General features: G+C 39.2%; 3 protein-coding genes across 4 annotated transcripts in view; 1 reads left to right on the forward strand and 2 right to left on the reverse strand.

Annotated features, from left to right (window-relative positions):
- rad9a (RAD9 checkpoint clamp component A) overlaps positions 1-2,394 on the reverse strand; it is a 6,424-nt gene extending 4,030 nt beyond the window's left edge. The window contains exons 1-5 of the mRNA XM_023282213.3: positions 2,105-2,394; positions 1,914-1,984; positions 1,710-1,783; positions 1,500-1,548; positions 164-278 (exon numbers count right to left, since the gene is read on the reverse strand). Of these exons, the coding sequence (XP_023137981.2) occupies positions 164-278; positions 1,500-1,548; positions 1,710-1,783; positions 1,914-1,984; positions 2,105-2,138 (343 nt within the window). The 5' untranslated portion in view covers positions 2,139-2,394. The remainder of the gene's footprint in view (positions 1-163; positions 279-1,499; positions 1,549-1,709; positions 1,784-1,913; positions 1,985-2,104) is intronic.
- On the forward strand, positions 1,737-12,862 carry zgc:113229 (uncharacterized protein LOC550612 homolog). 2 transcript variants are annotated; one of them, XM_023282210.3, is made up of 8 exons: positions 1,737-1,991; positions 3,539-3,664; positions 4,353-5,793; positions 5,874-6,013; positions 8,703-9,126; positions 9,243-9,378; positions 9,585-9,784; positions 10,377-12,862. In XM_023282210.3, exons 3-8 carry the CDS (start codon positions 4,960-4,962, stop codon positions 10,620-10,622), a joined length of 1,980 nt encoding a protein of 659 aa, XP_023137978.2. In that variant the 5' UTR covers positions 1,737-1,991; positions 3,539-3,664; positions 4,353-4,959; the 3' UTR covers positions 10,623-12,862. The 2 variants fall into 2 exon arrangements, with proteins under 2 accessions (XP_023137978.2, XP_023137979.2); XM_023282211.3 differs by lacking the exon at positions 3,539-3,664.
- Positions 12,863-13,390: 528 nt separating this feature from the next.
- Positions 13,391-22,375, reverse strand: p2rx3a (purinergic receptor P2X, ligand-gated ion channel, 3a). The gene is made up of 12 exons (XM_023282196.3): positions 21,701-22,375; positions 21,391-21,526; positions 20,984-21,055; positions 19,285-19,354; positions 17,433-17,529; positions 17,256-17,333; positions 16,949-17,090; positions 15,034-15,170; positions 14,858-14,951; positions 14,363-14,428; positions 14,204-14,281; positions 13,391-14,099 (listed from the first exon to the last, which is right to left on the reverse strand). The coding sequence occupies exons 1-12, from the start codon at positions 21,832-21,834 to the stop codon at positions 13,971-13,973; spliced, it is 1,233 nt and encodes a 410-aa protein (XP_023137964.2). The 5' UTR covers positions 21,835-22,375; the 3' UTR covers positions 13,391-13,970.
- Between the last annotated feature and the right edge of the window lie 210 nt (positions 22,376-22,585).

Here is a 22,585-nt window from a genome sequence, read left to right on the forward strand (position 1 = left end):
TACATTTTTAATCTATTACACAGAGAATATTGAAATGAAGCTTGAAAAATTATATTTCAAATTGCAATATTTGTAAAAAATAAATTAAAAAATCACAGTCATATATTTTCTGGTGTCACTCGGGTCAAGGGAAAAATCTGAAAAGGAAACAAAACACTAATACCGTGTTTGCAGTGCAGGGTGAAAGTGAGACGGTCCTTCTGTTCATCCAGCTCAATGTGACACTTTTCCACGGTCTTCTCCAGAGTTGCCAGAGATCTGAACACAGCCTGCACACTCTGACACATAAAGGAACAAAAGAAAGGGATAAATATAAAAAACTACAAGGACCTTAACTATGTTAATATGTACTAAAATAAGACATTCTCGACATGCATACGGCTCATTTTGATTCTTAAAACGATAAAGTCTACTTTCAAAATAACTTTTCACATGTCCAAGTTACATTTTTGGGGTCGCACATGTTCTACTTTGTGAAATTACAATGTACAACTGTTAAAACAAGGAAGCTCATTGGTTTTACACAAAGATAACCACAACCTCCTTGTTGCAACATGACATGAGAGATAACATTTAAAGTTGAGCACAGAAAGACGACTCTGGAGTTCATACATTTTTCTGTCTCTGCTCTGAATCCTATGAACGGGATAAATCATTACTGAACATAGGTACTCGAACATCTGGCAGGTACATACTATCATTAGTAAGGACGTTTTTAGGTGAGACTTTTAAATTATACTTAGTTCAAGGCATTTATGCACATATATGTTTTTAAGAAGAAAAAATAAACATAAAGAATTACAAGTTGCATTGAGATTGATGTTCAGTATATTTACTGTAACAACAACCATTAAGGTATGAGCTACACTATACCAGCGACATGGGACATGCTTCCAATGAACTTGAATTGGCTTGCCACAGCCCACAGTTAACTAGCTGTTAGGGAGGCAGATGAGGGGAGAAAGGCCAAGAGAAAGAGGGAAGGAGATTGTTCAGATTTCTATTTCTATAACTCTGCAGAAAAAATTCATTATTTTAAATGGGTACTACATTTTGCAAACTACAGTTTCTGATTCTTGACATTCTCGTGTCTGTATGGTAAACACGAACAAAGCTCACTCTCTCCTCCCTGTTTACAGTTTATGCCAATTTAAGCTCACTGGCTTGACAACTGTCAACAAACTAGTGAGCATGAGAGGAGACAGGTCAAACCTGGCGACAAGAAGCAACTGATAAACAGGTGAAAGATTCTGCACTGCTTTTTTCAGTGGTACAACAAATGCAAACCCATAGACAAAACCAAAGAATTAAGCAAGTAATAACAAATTTACTGCAGCTTATGTGATGATTGTAGCAACATCAAAGGACAAGAGCTGATGAAGGACCCCTTAGGCACTTCTGACAGGCCTTGGGGGCAATAAGTCAGCAGAAGAAGCTTGAGAACCTCTGATATATATGAATACAGCACATGTAAATTAAGAACTATCTCTTTCTCACACCTTTATTGCCATCTTGCAGCGGAAGGTATGATCACTGGGAATGGAGTACCTGCAAAAGAAACAGGAGGGGGAGTTACCTTGAAACACCAAGAAATGACACACAAAAATATGATGTTCACTGACTCTCTCTCTCTCTCTCTCTCTCTAACACACACACACACACACACACACATCACAGTTCCGTTAATACACTCGCACACAGTTTTGCACCTGCTGAAGAAGAGTGGTGCGAACAGGAAACAAGCATATGCCGACCGAGAGGAGTTGACAGACCGCAGGGCCAGCTACAGGAGAGAAAAAACACTCAAATCAGCACCACTCATTCACGCAAAGTTTGCACCAACAGGAAGCAACAAGACTAAATGCATGACAGGAGGAAGTGTTGGTAGATATGACGGTAACAGAGCAGCTCACCCCATCTTCCTGAGGCTCCACATACAGATCATCACCGATCCTGGACAGAGAATGGACCGCTTTGGCCAACACTGGACGGTACACACACACACACACACGCACACACACACAACACAGTTACCAACAACAGCTAATCAATGCCAAACGTTTTAGCAACATGCATGGTAGAAAACGCAGGAAATGTTTGCTACCTTTCACGTTTCCTCCCGTCACGACACAGCGCATCTCTGAAAACTACTTTTCCGTTTAAATTAACAAACTGTGCTAAAAGTTAGCCAGAACTAACGGCTATGCAGCGCCTATAGTTGAACCAATGGTAATTTAATAGTTAGCACATTGAGCATATGTCCTCCGGCCGAAAACATACTCCGTTTGTTTATTTATTTAAAGTTGTATTTTAAGTTTTGTTTTCGCTAAGCAGTGCGTCTTTCACATATCTTTCCGTTGTTTACGCCGCCATTACCCGCTTCCGCAATGTGGACCAATCAGAGAGGAGGAAACTGAAAGGGATGTGGGTTTGACTCGGCGCATGCGTACTGATGTTCTACATGACTTTCTGCCCACCTCTACAGTTGCATGTTTATCAATAAATTGTAGTGTTATAAACTCACAGCACACTCCGTTATCAATATATAAGGATACAATGTTAGAAAAATATGTAACAAGTGATATTTGTGGGTAAAAGGAATTTGTTGTTGATGATTATATGAAAGTATTAATGTGAATTAATGGTATGACAATGATTACTATGTTAATGATTGTACTGAAGTACTTTATGACAGTGTTGGAATGTACATCTACTCTAGCAAGAGTGTAGATTTCACAAAGGAAGCAGGACAGACATCATCCTCAATATTTAGAACATGTGCATGTATGCCCACCCCACCCTCCTACAATGTTTGAACATCATGTGTAAGTAAAGCTATGATGGAAACCAAAAGACAGACTCTTTTAAGACTCTGTTATTTTTACACTAAGAAACAGAGAAAGATTTTGCAGACCTGGGCCAGGCTCTGAATATGTCCATGCATATACATTTAGTCTCCACCACCACCACAATAAAAACATTAAAGAACCCAAGCACTTTTATTTAGAAAAAAATGCTATTACTTTACCGTATACTAGTCAAGGAGGCAACAATTCAGAAGCAAGCAGAGAAGGTACAAACTGGTACATAAACACTCATCACTTAATGTGCCCCCCAACACTAAAACCAAACCTACACCCATGAGCTCAAGTAATGTAGTGTGCGTAACCTTTACTTAACCCTGTAATGTATGTAACGCTTGCCAACGTATTTCTCGGGATGTGAAGCATGCTTAACTGCACAGAATGTTCTCAGTTTCACTTTGCAGAGTATTTTTTTAGACCTTTTTTTCTTGATCATTTCCAAATAGCAGAGACTAACCTCTGCAAGAACCCTAATCTTTGGATAATTTTTTACACAGTCCCAGTGAAAGATTTGTTTAGGATGTGTTTTCAGGTGCTTTCAGGTTTTTGTCACCTTTTCGCCTCACTTAATACTGTTGTCATCCTATGTCATCAGATACTGGTAGTTTTGCAGGGCATTTAATGAAACCAGAAACCTATAGCTACATGTTTTTCCATTTTTGTTTGTCTTACAGCAACCCCAGATCACCTCAGTGTGATCCAAAATTGGACAGACAGAAGACTGAAACAAAAACAAAGCTTAACTTTAGCTGGAACAGCCAACATAACAGAGCCTCACCAGAAGTCTGACAGGACTCAAAGTAAGATTTTTGTTGTCAGTCTGCCACAGGAAATACAACGTCTGCATCAAAACAATACCAACTCCAAAATCTGAAAGTCTGATCCCAATACCTGCTTGCTTAATTTCAGCTGTTAAATTATTACTGTTATAGCTATTAATATGAATGTTAAGTCTAACCACTGAATCACACTTTTTAATATAAAGTGAATTAAAAAAAGTAGTGTTAAATTAAACACTCTACTTGGTGGCCAACTAATAGGAATAAAAACAAAGCATAATGGTTTCAGAAAAAAATATACTCTCTGTGCTCTGGTGCACATGTTAGAGGAATCTACTACTGCCATGCTTTTCTTCTTCCAGAAAAGCAAAACATATTTACTCAACAAAAATGTCAATGTAGTTCACATGGTTAATAGCAAAAGGATTATTCCAAACATTATTGCAGACATTTTTAATTTTTTTTTTCATTCTGGTGACATATAAATAGCAGCTGGTCTCAAAAAACGCCCTGTAATTACCAGTTAAGGGGCACAGCGGGAAGAAGGAGGGTGAGTGTGCACATGTGTGATCGAGGGAGCCAAGTAGAAAAATAGGAAGGAAGGGAGGGCAAACAGAAAGATGGGCAGAGAGACACAGAGAGAGAGGGAGAGTCGCTGTCAATGCACAATTATCTCACCTCACTGGTCTTTCTTGTTGGTCTACTTCAGTGTGTAAGATCTGAGGAACGCTGCTGTGCACCGTCTCTCCTCCCAACACCAGTGATATAAATGGTTGCTAGAGAAGAGGAGTGACTAACCTTTGTGTGTCGAAACATTTGGTGAAAGGGAGTTGTAAACGGACACAAGACGACAAAAGTCAGAAACTTTTATACGGTGGACTCCAAAACATCAGAAAGGGAGAAAGATTTCTGCTGCAATTTTTGAGGATCGTGAAGGTGCGGAGACAGCATGACAGCGAAACATCCATGAGGAGACACAATCTAGACATGGAAAAAAATTCTATCATGGAAAGATTAACTTGAAAAGGTAGACCTGCTTTTATATTTGCAATGAGAAACTTTTACAATGATGGAAAAAGATTGGAACATTCAACAAGAGGACAGTCGTCATCGTAGGAGTCTTCTTGACAGAACTTGGACAAAAGGCTGACATGATTTACACACAGGTAGTTTCTTCTGTCATGTTATTCAACCCCTTTTTAGAGCAACTCATCACATCACTGTGTGAAATCTATCCCTGTTTATCCGGATATTCTGTAGTGTTCGCAACTGTTTCTGTGACTTCTGAATTTGGTACGTCACAGTTTCATTCCTAGATGTCTCAGCCACATAATTCAACAGACGCTCAGGCCTTGGTGCAGTCCATGCTGCAGAGACTGAAGCTCCAGCCGGGCAGAGAGAGCCAGTCGTACCTGCACTCACATGCAGCCTTCACAGCAGCTTCCACACAGGGGCAAAATGGCAAAAGTGGAGCATCCAACCTCCAGAAAGTGAGCAATGACTTCAAATTTGCTGCTAATGGTATCCCCTCTAAAGACTTTGGGATCTCTGCTGCTGATTGTCTCAAAGGTGGTAAAATACAGCAATCTAATCATGGCAGTGAAGTGGACAGGGCTCTGATATCCTTCCACTCCCAGAAAGACAACAGTGATGGTGAGAACAAGATGGGACAGGCCACACAGCCTGGGATCACCCCAACAGGAACAGGACAGCTGTTTCCTACTAAATCACTTCAGGATGCTGATATCACTTCCTTTGAAGCGACTGATAGGGACAGAGCAAGTTTTGGCAGTTCAGGAATGACAGTTCACCCCCCTCAAAATACAGATACTCTCTCAAGTATTGGCCAGAGTCAAAAGCAGGACCAAAGCTTTACACCCAGAGTCTACGTCTGGTCCCTGAAAAGCACAGACACAGGAGCTGAAGGGAATCAAGTGTTGCATATGGGGAATGGAGGACTTGCAGGTTTGACACAAGATGCACAAAACACAACAAACAGCAGCTGGAGGAGAAAACAGCAATCATCTGAGAATAAAACAAGAAGATGGACGCAGAAGATTAAGGAGAGATGGAGGGACAGACCGGGGAGTTGCAAAAAGGGGAAAGAAGATGGAGGGACAGCAGCGCAGAAGAATGAGCAAAGCACTGAAGTGAGTAAGGATCTTTGGTTTTACTAATTTCTCTATAATATGTACACTTTAAAGTAAAATGCAACTTGTTTATCCCATAGACTTCACCCACAAACCAGGCATCAACAGTAGAAAATGTCATCAACACATCGAATAAAGATGGAAAAAGGAGCCTCTCTTCACTGGACAACAGTGGTCCCAGTAAAACACACACAGAGGACAGCACTGATGCACACATCAGGTAATCTACTGACAAGTTTGAACAAATATTTCCAAACTAGTACAGCAGTCAGCATGGCACAGACTAAAAGTTCTCACAGTTAAGTTTCAGATCCCTAAAACAACACTCATCACTGATATGTGAGGTATTTGAAATGCTTCCAAGTTCAGGTGTGAAAATAGTTTTGGACTGACATTTTTTCCCCCTGATGAGTGGCTCTGGCTTGATGTGCCAAACACACCCCAGTCAGTGACGGCATCTGTCAGTAGGCATCTGCACTGTCATTCTGCAATATGGACCGTCAGATTTTTATTACATGCAAATCAAGGAAAAGGCCTTGAAAACAGACAGGTGCATATACACATAGATTTTGAGAGAATAACTTATAAAAGATGCTTTGATAATTTGGGGGTTCAGAGATATTTTTCTTAACAAATCATCATAAAAAAGCTGTACAATGGAGTAGTGGTTAGCACTTTCACCTTGCAGCTAGGAGATCCCTGGTTCGCATCCTGGCCTTCCTGGGATCTTTCTGCATGGAGTTTGCATGTTCTACCTGTGCATGTGTGGGTTTACTCTGGCTTCCTCCCACAGTTACAAAATATGCTGAGACAATTCAATTCAATTCAATTCAATTATCTTTATTGTCCCCTGAGGGAAATTTGCTTTGCAGGTGAGTAAAACAACAAACACAAAACATAGCAACACAACTCCAAACACAATCACTATCACAAAGATTCACTATCACAGAGATTAATTGATTATTCTAAATTGCCCGTAGTTGTGAATGTAAGTGTGATTGTGTGTCTGTATATGTAGCCCTATGATAGACTGGTGACCTGTCCAGGGGGTCCCCTGACTTTGTCCCAAGTCAGCTGGGATAGGCTCCAGCCCCTCTGCAACCCTAATGAGGATTAAGCGATGTATAGATAACAGATGGATGGACCATCATAAAACACCAAAACCAACAATGCGTTAGTCCGCTCTATCAGAGGCTTCCAAGTCTACCCGACACTTTCAGCCCAAAGTCATTTGTGTCTTACGAAGACATAAGTAATAAAAAAAATCAAGTCACACATACACTACTGTTCAAAAGTTTGGGGTTACCCAGACAATTTCATATTTTCCAATGAAAACTCACATTTTTTCAAGGGCTAACATAATTGCACAAGGATTTTCTAATCATCAGTTAGCCTTTCAACACCATTAGCTAACACAATGTAGCATTAGAACACAGGAGTGATGGTTGCTGGAAATGTTCCTCTGTACCCCTATGGAGATATTCCATTAAAAATCAGCCGTTTCCAGCTAGAATAGACATTTACCACATTAACAATGTCTAGACTGGATTTATGATTCATTTAATGTTATCTTCATCGAAAAAAGAATGCTTTTCTTTCAAAAATAAGGACATTCCTAAGTGACCCCAAACTTTTGAACGGTAGTATTTATTTATTTATTCATTTATTTTAAAGTCACCATCAGGGATGATATTACACAATGATATTTGGATGTCTTCTGCATAGCTTGATAAAGGCCTGAAACTGAAATATTCACATCTGCCCAGAAATTAACACTGACAGGCAGATACCACGTGTCAGGCTAAAAGTTAATAGTTTTGTGTGACAGTGTTTCATGAAAATAAATATGGCTTGTTTTACACATAAGTTAATACAGTGAGCTCCTTTCGCACAGTGAATGTGTTCTTTTGAAAAGCATTTTATTTTATACACGCACCTGTCAGTGGGCCATCACAATACAAGTCAGCATGATGATATGTTAATGCCACTACAGGAGAGACCTGATGTTCTCTGCAATCAGATGGAAAAATGTGTGCCAATATCAACTTTAGCATCAACAATTTAGATATCTGCAAATAAAAATCCAATATTGTGTATTTCTAGTCACCATAATTTCCTAAAACAGCTGGCCACTGTAGCACCAGGACTCCCAACCAGGAGCACTTGTATCCACAGAAGTAGTTCTGCAGTTGCCATTGAAAGACTGTGGAACGTACAAATACGAATTACAAAAAAATAAACAAACATTGTCAAAGTAATTGATACAGCAACAACACCTGTCTGACTGCACCGAACAGGCCTCCTGTCACAACTGAACACTACATCCTGGGAGTGAGAGAGCACAAAAACTAGTTACAAAGACAGTACAGAATTAAGAATTATTAAAATGAAATAGCCAAAAATGATAGAAAATGATTGGAACAGTATGAAGCACATATGCAAATCTGACCAGTGACTTGAAAAACCAAGCATTAACCCTGATGATTCCAGGATCACTGTGTCTCGAGTAAAAAATACTGACATTTAAAACATGATGGGTGTTGCCTCTGAAGTAGCATTAGTGAGCTTTTATAGCCCCAGGCTTGTGTATGTGGGATTAAGTCAAAGTAAGTGTTTATGTTACATGTAAATTTGTGTGACACTGTAGTTTGTTTGTGTGTTGGAAAACAATAGAGCTCTAAGGCAGAGAAAAATAACCTTTATCAGGTTTTGGCCACACAGATGATGCTAGTTAGTGGTATCAGTACAATAATGGTTGAAGTGATCTCAAATGGTTTGTTTACAGTAAGAAAAATCTACAAATCTACAATTTTGTAGGATTTTGGGTGGCATAACTTAAATTCTTGATTTTGTTGCTAGGCATGTACATAATGACTTCTTGAGTTAACAAAACGTTTCTCCTCTTTCAGATCTACAAGTGACTTTGACTTGGGCCTCGGGTCATTCAGCCTGCTGGAGGAGATTGTCAAGGGTCAAGAGTGGGCTAAGTTCCTAAACCCCAACCTTTCATCCACCCCTGCAACTCACGCTCCCTCAGAAGAGCTGCTGAGACAAACCAAAATCCAACCAAATCCTCAAGATAGTATGCAATCACCAGGGATTTTGAACCAGTTCGTAAGTGGAAGCAACCGGTGGAGCTTCAGGAGTTCACAGTCGTCTCCAGCATCAGTCTTCAGTGTGACACAAACATCACCCGATGCTTTCTCACCTGTCAGCATGGACGTTTCAGAAGGACAACAGTGTGCTCACAGAGAGGCTGACCAATCAGAGCCAATGGAGGACGGTCATAACCAATCAAGACTGCAGCAACTCAGAACTCCATCATTTACAGAGGTGAGATATTCACTTTAACCATCTCATGTTCTTGTACTTGATTTTTAAAGTGTGATTTTTCTACATTATCAGTGTGAAAACCTCATGATCATCTTGTTATGTGTTTCCATTTGAAGCCAGCAGATAATCTGCACAACTCTGCCTTGAAGAGCAGAGTTTCCTCCAACAGGAAGAGACAGCATCAATCAGCTGAGAGGAGTGAGGACAGACTTCAGACCGAGAAAATGAGAGATGGAGAAATGACAGACAGAGGTCAGAACAACTCAATACTCTGTTAAATCACAATTACTGTGTTGTTTCTGTTTTTCATTAAGTGCTGCTGCAACACCTACATTTCCTCTTTCCAAATCAAGAATTTTCTTATTTTATTTCAGCTCGATCATACATTTTAGTCATTTGAGTTGAACCAGACTGTAAGTTGCAAACTCTGTTCTCTGTTTTGTCTTTTCTTTTTACAGAAAGGTCCATTTCTTCACTGAGCCCAACCAGCAGCCATGTGATGGATGGAACAGGAGAGTCACAACACAATAACGTCATACCTTTATACAGCCTAAACTCTCCATCCTTTCCTAAACCGTTTGCTCCTGCACCGCGGGGTGTCCTCAAACACTCCATATCCCAGGATTCAGAGTCCTCCATGGAAACTGTAACTAAAAGGGTAAGATGTTGCGTCAGAGCGCCTCCTTGTGGTGTGAAAAGGAAAAATGTCATCTGTCAGATAATTCTAACCAGGACTTGAGTGTATTTTCACAAGACAAAAGCATAATTAAAACAGTCATTGCGTGGATTAAAAAAATGATTTGCAAGTATTGTGCTGACACTGTTGATCCAAAATGCAGCTAAAAGATATACTGTTGTTGGTTAAAAAAAAAAAAAGCTCAAAAATCACCTTAGAAAAATATAAATAACTTTTGAATTTTATGACCAATGTAATCACTTTATTGCACGTGTATACCACACAAAAGTGTGCTGATTGTATGGAATTAAGATTTTTTTTTCATAGACAACAGGAAAGCAGTAAAGAGGAAGCTTATTATGGCATGTATATATGTTTGTGTGTGTGTGTTTGGAGAAGGATTAGGAGATTATTGAGGAATTGCAAGTCTGTTAAGTAAATACTAAGGAATACTTCTTAACCCTAACCCTAACCCTATGATAAAAGCCAATATGACATTTCATTAAATACTCTGTTCTTTGTCATTTTCTCTTCATCTTTCCTCTCTGCTTCACTTCATCCTTCTCTGGATCAGAGACGAGTTGAGGAGAACCGCAGAGTTCGCTTCTTAGAGGAGGTGGTGGCCATAGAACCTCCAGCGCTGGATCTGGATGCTACAGACTCAGAGGAGGATTCGGGAGCAGATGAGGACTCTGTGACGGAGCAGGAGTGTGACGTGGAGCCAGCAGCGATGGAGGAGGCGGCTCCAGCCCGTCGGCCGGCTCTCCCCGCCTGGATACAAGCTCTGAAGAGGAGGAACACAGGGAGGAAGCACAGATAGTGACTGTATACCCATAACAAGGAGCATCGCTGACTTGTTTTTTCTCAAAATGAATGAATAAATAAATAAATTAGGTAATATACTTAGTCTCAAAAGCAGATTCCAGTGACAGTATTTAAAGAAGTGATATCACACCACATTATTGCCTCACCTTTTTGGGATTTATTTTTTTAATTTCTCCTCTAAAACATATCATTTTTGGTCTTACATGACAACTAATACCAAGATACGATAAGTGTTTTCTGCACAGTGCAAGCTCACTGAATGGACTTCATCCTGGAAACCTTTATGTGTCTTATTGCTCCTCATTGCACTCCAAACACTGTTTTGTTAAGCAGCATTTATTTAAGGAGAAAAAGATCAGAGTGGCAGGTCAGACTGCCAGCAGAGGTTCAAACCAAGCTCCATGCTGATTAAGCATCAGCTGTCATTTTAATTGAACTCCCCTCTGTCTGTGGACTGGATTATGTGCTGCTGTGACACAACAGCTCCATGTGCTGCAAGAGATTAGCTGATTTGGTTGCTGGAGTAAATATTCTTCCAGCTCTTATCGGAGGTATTGTGCATCCTCCTCCTTGAGTTTCACGCTGGACAGCAGCAGACAACTTAACTGGTTTGCTGTCTGTGTCACAGACTCACTCCCCCATATCCTGTCTCTTCTTAATGGCTCCCTGTCCGGCCATCATGAAAATTAACCCCAGAGGAGGAAAGATATGTGAGTTGGCGCTGAAGTAGTGGTCGAAGACAATCAGCAGTTTCTCCTCAGCCATTTGCTTGCTGGGGTCAGAGAGAAGGGCCTGAGCGCCGAGTTTCTTCATCCGAAGCATCGTTTTTTACCGTCATCATCATTAAAGCTCCCATCAGTCATCACTTAAAGAAATATTATCGGCCTCTGTGACGTTTTTACTGTCGTTGCAGTTATGTTTCCATGTAGATGTGGCAACATGGGAGACTGGGGATGTTGAGGTTAAGACAAGTATTAAAGGAATAGGTCACCAATTTTGGAAATATGCTCATTTCTCCTCTGTCAGTGAGTTAGATGAGAAGATTGATACCATTCTGCTTGTGTAGTCCAGGGTCACGCCTGGCCAAGAAATGGGCTTGTTATTTTTGTATCTCAGTTTTCATATTTACTTAAGTAGTCTGATTCACCAGATGAAGTTTCCATGTGTAAGCCTCCCATACCGGCTTTTAACTCCCCTTCTGCTATCTGTTTGCTACGTTATTACAAACAAATCCTCTTCACAATGGCTCACAATTACAAGCATCTCAGGGGCAGCAAACAACATGCTTAAAATGTTACATTTTCCCAAAGATTTGGATGGTGCAATAAAGCAGCCGTGCTAGTTTTTTTTGCTGTTCTTGATGTTGTTGTTTGTTTTGGGAGTTTTTTTTGTAATTTTTTTCAGTGAATTGGCAGCGCTCACATCCTTGCATGCAAATATGTCTCCTGTGTCATGATTTTGACAATGTTCTTTCCTCCACCAAGGCCAAATTGTGATTTGTTTAAAGAAATACAAACTCAATAGAGCCTTTTTTTTTTTTTACCCTGTAACAAAATTATAATGAGATGCAGTCAGACCATTCTACACTTCACTGTGTTAAGGTTACAGAATGGTAGGATTATATTAACAAGATAAGTTAATTAGTGCACTTTGTATGTGCTGGTAGGTATGTTTTGATACCTCTGGACTAAGTCAGATTAGCCGTTTCCCCTTTTCTTCCAGTCTTTGTGCTAAGTTAAGTTAAGCAGCTTTATATTTATCTTCTTTACTAAAGTTCACATCCTACTATCTTGCTATCCTTGAGATGGATGCTGATAAAGCTGTGTTAACACCCATATTTTGTCTACAGTGTCCTCCCGTACATCAAAAGCTAGATCACATATAAAAAAATATGCACCCTCTTTCAGCTAATTCTTTATCCTAGTCACATTATTTAATCCAGATAATTCTTTATCCTAGTCACATTATTTAATCCAGATAAACAAGGATCATCTGACATCATCTATGATTTCCTTTTTCCCCCACATTTTAAAACTTCTAAAAATTTAATGAAGTAGTTGCACTTGTCAGAGAACTGAGAGAAACATTTTTTTCAGATGAGCTGCAGCTTTGCTTCTAAGAGTGACCGAGGTCATCATTCAGAGAGACTGAGCACTTAATAGCACTTTGTATCATATTCTGTCATTTCCATTACATGCATTATATTCATTTATGTTATTAAATTAGTACATGAAACTTTGTGGCTAACTGCTGTCAATTCCTCCAGGGCCTCCCTTCATGGACATCCTCTCTCATAAATCACTGTCAGACCCACTAAGAGGCTCTTTAGCTCATCTATTAGTGCCCTGGTCAGTCTAGAGAAATGACTGTGTGTGTGTGCGTGTGTGTGTGTGTGTGTGTGTGTGGGGGGGGGGGGGGCAGAGAGAAAGGATTTGAAAAGCCGTGGTATGAGTGTGAAAGAGAGAAAGTGAAAGACAGTGAAGTGCATAAATGTATGAAATGGAAAATCTGGGAGTAAAGCAGAGAAATAAACAGAGAAAATGAGAGTCATGTCTTTTTGGATTGCTTGTTCTAAAAACAGGAATTACATTAGTCCATTAGTCTGTACAGTAACATCTCCTACTGTGCAACATCACTCAGAGGTGTACTAATAATGGGCCATTTGTAAACCTCAAGCCACACACACATTTAGCCCACTGCTGCCGTTTCTCAGCACACACACACACTTACTCACCAGTATTAACTTTGCCTGTACACCATTAAGAGACTTCAGCACTTTTATTTGTCAAGAAAAGGCAAGTTTAGCTTCTGTGAACATGACAAAGAGAAATACTCCAAAAATCTTTAGCAGTAAAAGGGGAAGGAGGGTGTATTCAGCTTTAATATTTTGTAACTGATAAACAGGAGGCTACAGATTATTGTATTCTAGCTGCTGTGACATGGCTTGTAAAATTAAACTGCTTACAATAAAATTGCATATATTTTTTTATTACTGTATGTTTCCCTCTGAGACTAATAAAGTTTAACTACATTTTATTGAAATGGTTAAGAGCTGGCAATCTTCTTTAAGAGGAACTTTGCTTGAGTGTTTGTAACCAAAATGCTTCAGTTTTTGTTATAAGCTACAAGGCTTTTTTTAAAATTATTATTATCTGATTCCCTCTTGTAGTTTTGAAATTGCAAAAATAACAGCAGTGTCGACCTTCTTTACCCAGTTCTATAAACTGGCCAAGTTAAAACTGACTACAGGATTCTGTTGTATAAGACTTTATGATCTCTTGCAATGCAATTAGGGAGAGAGAAAGAGAGAGGAATGTCCATTTCTTCATGTTGTTGTCGTCGGTCACATAGGTTGGTCACAGATGGAGAGAGAAATGGCTCCAGAGTCAGACGAGCTCTTGATACCTGGTTTAAGTGACAGCTGGCTGCCTGGACTCTGAGCAAGAGACGCTTCTATCTGCCTTTCTGACACCTGGATGGGCAAAACAACAAGGAAAATATGGGATAAAGCTCAAGATTCAAGTGCCATCAGTCTCAAAAAATCCACGTTACTGTATGTAAAAGAAAGCACACTACCTCCTCAAACTTCTTGGCTTTGTACTGGTCTGCACCTTTCAAGAAGTTCAGCAAGATAACATCACAGAGAACCGTACCCTGACAAAACACATAGAAAAAGATTCATGAGAGCTGACGGAAACAAGAAAAAACACAGTTTAGCCTGATTGAAACTCATACCAGTCCGACTGAGGTGAAGGCAGCGACCAGGTTGATCAGGGTTGGGATTGTGTCAAACTTTCCTGCCTGGAAAAGACAAGAAAGGAAGCCATGGAGTCAGTTTATGTCCTAATCAGACACATGATTAATAATAATTATTTTTCAGCAACTGCACTGCTGTGGGAAAAGTGCCTTTAAAGTTGATGACTTTAATGCTAAACATTAACGGTCTGATGTGAAGGTTTTAAAGTAGTAGTTTAACAGTGGAAAATATGATTAATTGCTGGCAATTTTTAAAGTTAAAAAAACACCAACCAGCCCCTAATTATCATATTATGTTTGCTTATATAATTCTTGCCTATATGTAAATCAAACATTTAAAAATTGTAGTTTTATTGGGGATTATGTGTGAGGCAGGCTTACTGTTTGCCTCTGTTACACGTCCTTGTGCTAAACTAAGATACTAGGATACTTGTTTATCCAGCAAATAAGCTGCAACTCCTTCACACAACTCACATTGCCAGTGACCATCACATCAAAGCGGATTGCATACGCTTTGTGAAGAGTCCGAAATTCCGTCCCGTTGTCTGTCTTGAAATATTTGGCAAATCTGTATTTAAAGAGAAGAAAAAAAGTGATGAAAGAATGAAATAGAATTTTTAAAAAACCGGATGAAAAATCAGCTTCACTACCTGAAGTTGTATCCTTTGGAGACGGCATTCTTGGCAAACGGAGCATCCAGTCTCGTGAAAGAGTACTGAGGTACACATTTCTCAATGCTCTGGTCCAGGTTGCACTTCCACTGGATGTTTATTCCTATTTCTCCTCCCTGTTAGATAAAAAAATGTAAAAGAGACATTAAGCTCTAATTATGTGGTAAACATGAGGGTAACCTCTGGTATTCAGTTATCCCAGTGTTTAAATTGCAATGATTTCATTTGAGACCAAATTTTTGCTGTTTTCGATGTTGGTGTGATGAAGCCATCATGTCAAACAAGGAGAGGGAGGGAAGGAAGGAGTCTTTGTGTAGAAATAATCTGCCACAACATTAAAACCACATGGTTAAAATTATGTAGATTCTCCTTGTGCTGCTAAAACAGCTCTGAGCTGTTCAGACCTGGACTCCATAGACTTCTGAAGGTGACTGTCAGGAGAATTATTCAGTGGAGTCATGACTTCTCCAAATTAATATTCAGAGTCGTCTCTCCAGTCAAAGCAAAGTTTTCCTTGTGCAAGGAATTAACATGCACAGAACACAGTCTGGGCAAGTGACTAGCGAAGGGTGAAAATAGCATCATTTTTATACAGACACATAAACATGAGTTACACATTCTGGTATGCGTTATCTCTAGGTCGCTACAGGCAGGCAGTTAGGACTGGTTTCTTATCCTTCAAACTCCTGTGTGAGCAGCTTGTGTCCTTGTTCCTCTTTTAGCACACATCACACAGTATTACAGTGAATAAGAACATTCAATCATCAGATACAATAATTTTCATAACAGTGACCAATACGAAAGCAGGAGATCCTTTAGGTCCTGAAACTTGCGAAGTGGGGGATCCGTAGATCAGACATGTTTTTGAAGCACATCCCACAGATGCTCGACTGGATTGAGATCTGAGGACTTTGGAGGCCAAGTAAACACCTTGGACAGTGTCATGTTCCTCAAACCATACCTGAGCAATGCTTGAACTGTGGCAACGAGGATTGCTCTGCTGAAAGAGGCCACTGATACGAAATACTGTGGTCATGAAGGGTTGTACATGATCTGCAGCAATGTATAGGTAGGTGGTGTCAAAGTAACATCCACATGAATGTCAGGACCCAAACTATTTCAGTAGAACATTGCACAGAGCATCACATTAGCTCCACTGGTTTACCTTCATCTCAAGGTGCGTCCTGCTGTCATCGCTTCCCAAGTAAACAACTCACTTCCACCTGGTAATGTGATTCATTACACTAGAACATCTTTGTCCATGGTTTAGCTTAGCTTTCAGCAGTTGAAGGTTCAACACAACAGGCTGCCATGCACTGTACTTTTCAACATCTTTCTAACATTAAGGTTTTCAGCAGTGTCTGCTACAATAGCTCTTCTTTGGAGACTGAACAGGTCAGCCATCGCTACCCACGAGTATCAGTAAGCCCTGGGTACGTATGACGTTGTCACTGGTTCACTGGTTGCCATTTCTTGAACCACTTTTGGTAAATACTAACCAAAGCCTGCTAAGAACATCAGACAGAGCCTGCAGTTTTGGAGTTGCTCTGATCCATTTGTTTAGCCATCGCAATTTTAGCCCTAAAAGCTGCTCAGATCTTTACGCTGCCCATTTGTCCTGCTTGGAGCATAATAAGTTACTGTTCACTTTCCCTTGGTGGGTGCCATTAAAACATGATAATCAATGGTTTTCACTGTGAGTGGTTTAATATTGCTGGTTGATCAGTTTATCATTTGCATAAAGAAGACGTGAAACTTTCTGCCACAGTTAAAACTCGATTTATCCTTAATGACAGTTTAACTCTCATTCCCTTTCTGTGCATGAGAACTAAACGGTACTCATGCTTACAACATTTTAGCTTTGAGGTTGAAGAGTGAAGAAAACTGGTACGACCTTTGCTGACAGATCGGCTACATCCTGTCCGGTGTAATTCAGCACATCTCCCACACGGAAGATGGGGCAGAAGGGGTTTTGTTCTGGATGGTAGGTGCATCTCTTGATCTGGTCGGACGTCATTGAGGAAGGAAAGTTCCCTCTGTAAAAAAAAAAGTCACGTTATGTATTCATGAAAAAAAGTTTTTTGTCACTTTTTGAAAGTGAATGTATGATTTCGAGATATTTTACACACTTTTCACTACAAATTATGAGGATGTTTTCAGCAGCTGTATTTTGAGAATGTGTGCGTTTACATGCGACCCACCTGGTGACATCAAAGAGCGGGAAGCGAATGCTGTTTTTGATAAAGATGGTGAAATTTTTCACATCCAGCATTGGTTTGCTGTGGAGGATGTTGACAGAGAAGGAGGACTGAAGATCACATGTGAGGCTTTCAATGACGGAAATGTCATCAGTGTGTTTGTAAGTGTGTAAATCTTACACGGTGACGCTGTCATTCTCAGCTGGACACCATCCTTCAATCTCACACCAACCCTTCGGCTCATTTGCGTTTTTAATGCAAGCTCCGGTTATTACACCTGGTATGTGAGACAGAAAGAGAGGAGGAATACTGTGTTGAACGGATTATGGATTTTTTGGCTAATACATTGGTAGCCATTATAGCAGTGGATTGTGAATGTCTGAGGCAGTCAACGTTTTAATGCATTACATCATTTGTTGAAGGCGTAAATGAGGAGAGATGAGCCTTACTTTAAATTTTTTAGCACCAACTCAACTTGTTTTTGAGTTCTCTGAACCCCAATCAGTATAGAGGCGTTTTTTTGCTCCTGTCACATTTTTAATCATTGCAGGCTCCTTTTTTCACTCCAGTATAAAGTCCAACACTTCTATGGAAACATTACAACCACGACTAGAGGCAGAGAGAGCTCAAAAGTGTCTTTTGTGAAATATAAGAAAGTTAAAATGCAATAAATCATGAAATTGAACAAACAAAAGTAACATTTCTTTAATACAACACTTTTCCAGGTGCCTACAGATACTATTTACAGTTAAGAATACTAGAAAAAAATGGTGACTATATGCTTTAGATAATTTACTATTTACATATTAAATTTATTCCATATTTGTCTCCTATCTGCTCTGTATAAACACAGCCTGCAGTTCAGCTGAAAAGCCCCTGAATTTTTATGTGACTCTCTGAGCCATTAATCACTTTACGGTTGCACCAAACAACTCAGAATTATTTGTTTTCACCAGAATCTGGTTTAAGAAAACAGCTTTAGTTTTTGCAATTTCTTAAGTGATATGTGTAGCTATTATAATGAAATATCACACTGTTAAACACATTTTTGTTGAGTTTTCCAGTGTAACTGCACATCACAGAGTAAGAAAGTTGAAAATCCAATGATTCTTTGTGTTTTCACAGTTTCTTTTATAAATTTTGTAACTTGGACATTTTTTTAAAAGAAAAGCACGCCTTTCAGACCCACTGGCAGATTTGGGGGGTTCAGATGGTTAAAAAAGACCTGTAAAAACATAAATCAATTACAAATACGACCTTATCATTATACCTTATTACTATAAAATGACATTAATTTATCGTCGTTCACATTTGTTTGAAATTTTACCATAATGAGAGTATGAATTCTAGAAATCTGGCCAAAACACGTTTTGCAAAGGTATAGCGACCTTTGACCACCGAATTCTACACAGTTAAATTTCAGGTTGAATTGTACTTTTTCATATTTTTTGTAGGATAGAAAACACAAAACATATTGTCAACAATCAGAATTTCTTAATTGTACCTGCAACTAAAAATGTAAATGAAAATGTACATAGAATTATATTAAAGGTAAGATGGTATCAAGAATGGCACCTAACTCTCTGTCGGTTCATTTGTCTTTGAATCTGATGACTGCAGAACAATTTTCATGTTGCATTAATGCCTTAAAAATCTCTGTGCGTATTAACCTCAAAAACTGTTCTGTCAGCCAGCTCAAAATCATAAAAAGTTTAAAGATATTCTGTTTTTTGACACGATTGTCCAGAACTTGTTACAATTTATTAGGGCTAACATATTTATGTATATTTATGTATACAGCAGCATATTTAATTTCCTCAGTATTTCTTTAGCCTTTGGTAGCAGCTTCTCCTTTTTTTTTCTAAATCCATTCATGGGATTACCACAGAAACACAAACAACAATGCTAATAGAGGCAAAGGCGGTCATGACTTGGGAAACTTAAAAATATTTTGCTTCTACACAGACAGATAAATTTGTTATCTTAATGTCAATAATGATGTGAAAGTTTTACTTAAATAGATGAAACTCACCGTTGGAGAGGATAGAACCCAAATGTTTGTCGCAGTCTTTATCTGTCTCACAAGAAAACCTTGAGCCGGTCTGAAAAATACACAGAAACATACAACTGACCATAGTAAGGTGTTTCTTTCATTGGTTTAGTAGCTGTGGACAAAATGTTTCAAATCATGTTTCTGGTATTTATTTCAAATTGTTGTTGCTGATTGTTTCAGATCAAGTCCAAGGATGGTTGATAAATGGGTCCTTCAAGCACCAATCTGACAAGCTGCTAACTGAAAATAAATATTAATTCTTCAGTGATGTCAGTCCATATCTGTGATATCAAGCTGTCTGCCAAACCAAAACATCCCCAGATGACAGGCTAGATTTAATAACCTACAGTTCTCTTTGTTTAAGGTAAAAACATCTTCTAAACTCTTTCTATATACTTGGATTCTTTACTGAAACTGCTTTTTTTCTCCTATAACAACAACAACAACAATAACAAAACAACATTATTCAGTCCATTGTGCTGTCTATGGAGGTTATGGAGATTTGTTGTCCACTGGGAGTTATGGGACCTTCTGGATGGTTTTAGGCATCAGCAGACCTGTGTCTTCATCTATAAAGCTTCACAATGTAAGCTGCTGGGAGATTTTAACGTCCTTAATTGGATTCAGAAGTAGTAACACCAGATGACAGAGGAGACTTGACTGTTGACTTTAAGGCTTCACTATCTTATATCTGCAACAATATTTGTGGCTGGTTTAATTAGTGTTGCCTGTGTTTTGAGTCAGTGTAACTGTCAGACAGATAACTGCTGAATTTCACCCAGTAGTAAGCAAATTGCTGTAATCTTTATACGATAAGAAAAAATTAGGAAAATGTACTTTTTCTATCGTTTATTTTTCACTGGTATTTTACTGGAAGTCATCGCTTGCCTATAATAACTGTGCATTTTTTCCCTCCCCTCTGTTCTTCAACACTGTACGAATCAGGTGCACAGTAAAATAAATATGTATAAAAAGATGAAACTAAAAAATTTAGGCAATGATAAGAAAAAATCTTGAATCCCTAAGCATTGATTTAAAAAAAAAAAAGTTACACTGAAGTCCTTAAGGACAAAAATGTCCACATCTAAACCAATGCTAAAAGATGTTATATATTAATATTATTGTTTACTTTTAGTGGCGTATCTCTCTTGATCTACATCCGCCCTGATCAGAATGACCAAACATTCATTCATGTTAAATGGATTTAAAATGCCAGTTTCTTTACATGAAACCACAGTTGTTTCTTTATGACAAAAAACAGTAAAAGTGATTTATTTTCCAACTAAAAAGTGTTAAGTGAAAAATTCTTTAATAATCACAGTCTGGGATTTGTCAATAATTAACAACAATGATCTGATGAATTAATACTTTTAATGCAGTGTCATACTTTTAAAAAAAAAAGTTACACTCAGGACCTTAAGGACAAAAATCTCCTCCTGGGTGCACAAAGGTTAAAATGTTTTCCATATATGATTTAAAACATGCTTCAGAGTCTGCAGGCTCTGAGTACAGTCACATTTGTACGATAAATAAAGTCTCAGAATTATGCTGCCTGATGATGTGAGTCAACACTCTGGATCAAAAATACGCAAAGGAGCCCACAAAGTGCTTCAAATGCAACTGAAACTGACTGGTAATTGGTGAAACAGACCAAAAACGGATTTGAATGCATCCTCACCTCTGCACATCGTCCTTGGAACTGGTCCTCAGTGATGATGAGTTTGGTCATGATGCAGAAAATACCTGCACCCTGAAACACAGCAGATCATTAATAGCGTACTGTATGTTTAAGTCAAGCTGCACTCTGTTGCTTTACATACAGGCACATAGGAAAATCGATCCACTCACTAACTGTCAGAAAGCTTGTTGATCATAAATCCCTCTGACTGTGTTTACTGTCTCTGAGATGCTTCAGCGCACCGCAAACCACCGGCAAACATTTCAATCAATCTTAAAGGCGTCTGTAGTCGGACAAAAGCTCGAACATTTCATGGTAGAATCAGAGAGCATTGGGTACTTGGGAGGCTAAAGGTCACGTTTGTGTTTGGGCGAGAGTTAAAAAAGACATATCAACAGGTCACACACCTGAGGAGGGAAGACGTAGTCGGCCACATCCATCACACGGTTGTTATGGTAACCAAAGCCTTTTACTTTGGTCATTACGGAGGACTCGATGCCGGTGTCGGTCACCTGATAGGCTTTCTCATGGATGAAGACCCAGCTGCAACACAAAGGACACGAAAGATTCAAGAGTTCAGTTAGAGAAGCAAACTGTTTTTGGAAACAATTAACTGCGAGTTGGAAACTTTCTGTAAGTCTCCAGTTTGAATATGTCAACCGAAAGGACATAAATCACAATTACATGCAGAAAAACACTGAAATCCAGGTCACTGACCCAACAAAATATGTGATGATGAGCAGCTGTACGATCCGGTTGATGATTCCCACAGACCAGCTCTTGACCACCACAGACTTGGTGGTCTCGTAGGTGAAGAAGTCAGTGACGCAGCCCCACACCACGGAGCCCATGGCTGCTTGTCGATGCCTTCCTGGCTTAAATCTTCTTAAGTCTGACAGAAAAGTGTAAAGAAGTTCTCCAGCCCCAGCAGGTGCCTTCTTGGAAGTGTGACGATAAAACCCTCAAGTGTCAGGAAAGCCCCTGCTGGATCTAGTAGGAGAAACGTGATCTTAATTTTCAAATGTGTCCTTCCTCAGCGTGTCCCGTGTTCATCTGCTTCATTGCATATGTGATGTCTTCAGCTCACTGTCTCTCTCCTCTCCCTCACTGTCTTTGTTTTTTATGATACAAACCGGACCACCCCTTTCTTTACTCGAATGAGTGAGAGGAAAACGTCTCTTCTGTCCCCTCCCTCTGTCTCTTTCTCCTCCACCACAAATCCCCATCTCCCAATGCCTCTTCTCTAAACATCTCTGAAAACACTCTAACAACGCATGAACACAATTAGCCAGAAACACCAATCAATACCCACTTTCATTTGCTTCAGACACATATTTGGCATCCTTTCGTGGGTTGCTAATATTTTTCATTCATGTTTTAGTGTAAATGAGAGACTCAGAGGGAATTTAACCTCCACACCTGAACATTTCACTATAAATCACAGCAGTTTTAGCTGTTTAATAGGAGTTTGCATTTCAAATCTATTGGGCTGCTTTATTTACTGGTGTAGCTCACAGGGATATTTTGCTCAATGAATGGGCCAGACACAGATAAAAGGCAGTTTTTATCTATTATTTATTTATTTTTTGCCAAATGTTACAC

Source organism: Amphiprion ocellaris, chromosome 13 (assembly GCF_022539595.1).
Source record: "Amphiprion ocellaris isolate individual 3 ecotype Okinawa chromosome 13, ASM2253959v1, whole genome shotgun sequence".
In the NCBI taxonomy this organism is placed as follows: Eukaryota; Metazoa; Chordata; class Actinopteri; family Pomacentridae; genus Amphiprion; species Amphiprion ocellaris.

What these genes read in the sequence shown, in the direction of transcription:
- p2rx3a (XM_023282196.3), bottom strand. Translation starts at nt 21,834, where the DNA reads ATGGGCTCCGTGGTGTGGGGCTGCGTCACTGACTTCTTCACCTACGAG. An exon ending in TCCAAAGGATACAACTTCAG is followed by an intron (nt 14,952 to 15,033) that starts GTAGTGAAGCTG and finishes CTTTAAATACAG; the next exon opens with ATTTGCCAAATATTTCAAGA. An exon ending in ATGTGATGGTCACTGGCAAT is followed by an intron (nt 14,429 to 14,857) that starts GTGAGTTGTGTG and finishes TGTCTTTTCCAG; the next exon opens with GCAGGAAAGTTTGACACAAT.
- zgc:113229 (XM_023282210.3), top strand. Translation starts at nt 4,960, where the DNA reads ATGTCTCAGCCACATAATTCAACAGACGCTCAGGCCTTGGTGCAGTCC. An exon ending in AGAATGAGCAAAGCACTGAA is followed by an intron (nt 5,794 to 5,873) that starts GTGAGTAAGGAT and finishes TTTATCCCATAG; the next exon opens with ACTTCACCCACAAACCAGGC. An exon ending in TGGAGAAATGACAGACAGAG is followed by an intron (nt 9,379 to 9,584) that starts GTCAGAACAACT and finishes TTCTTTTTACAG; the next exon opens with AAAGGTCCATTTCTTCACTG.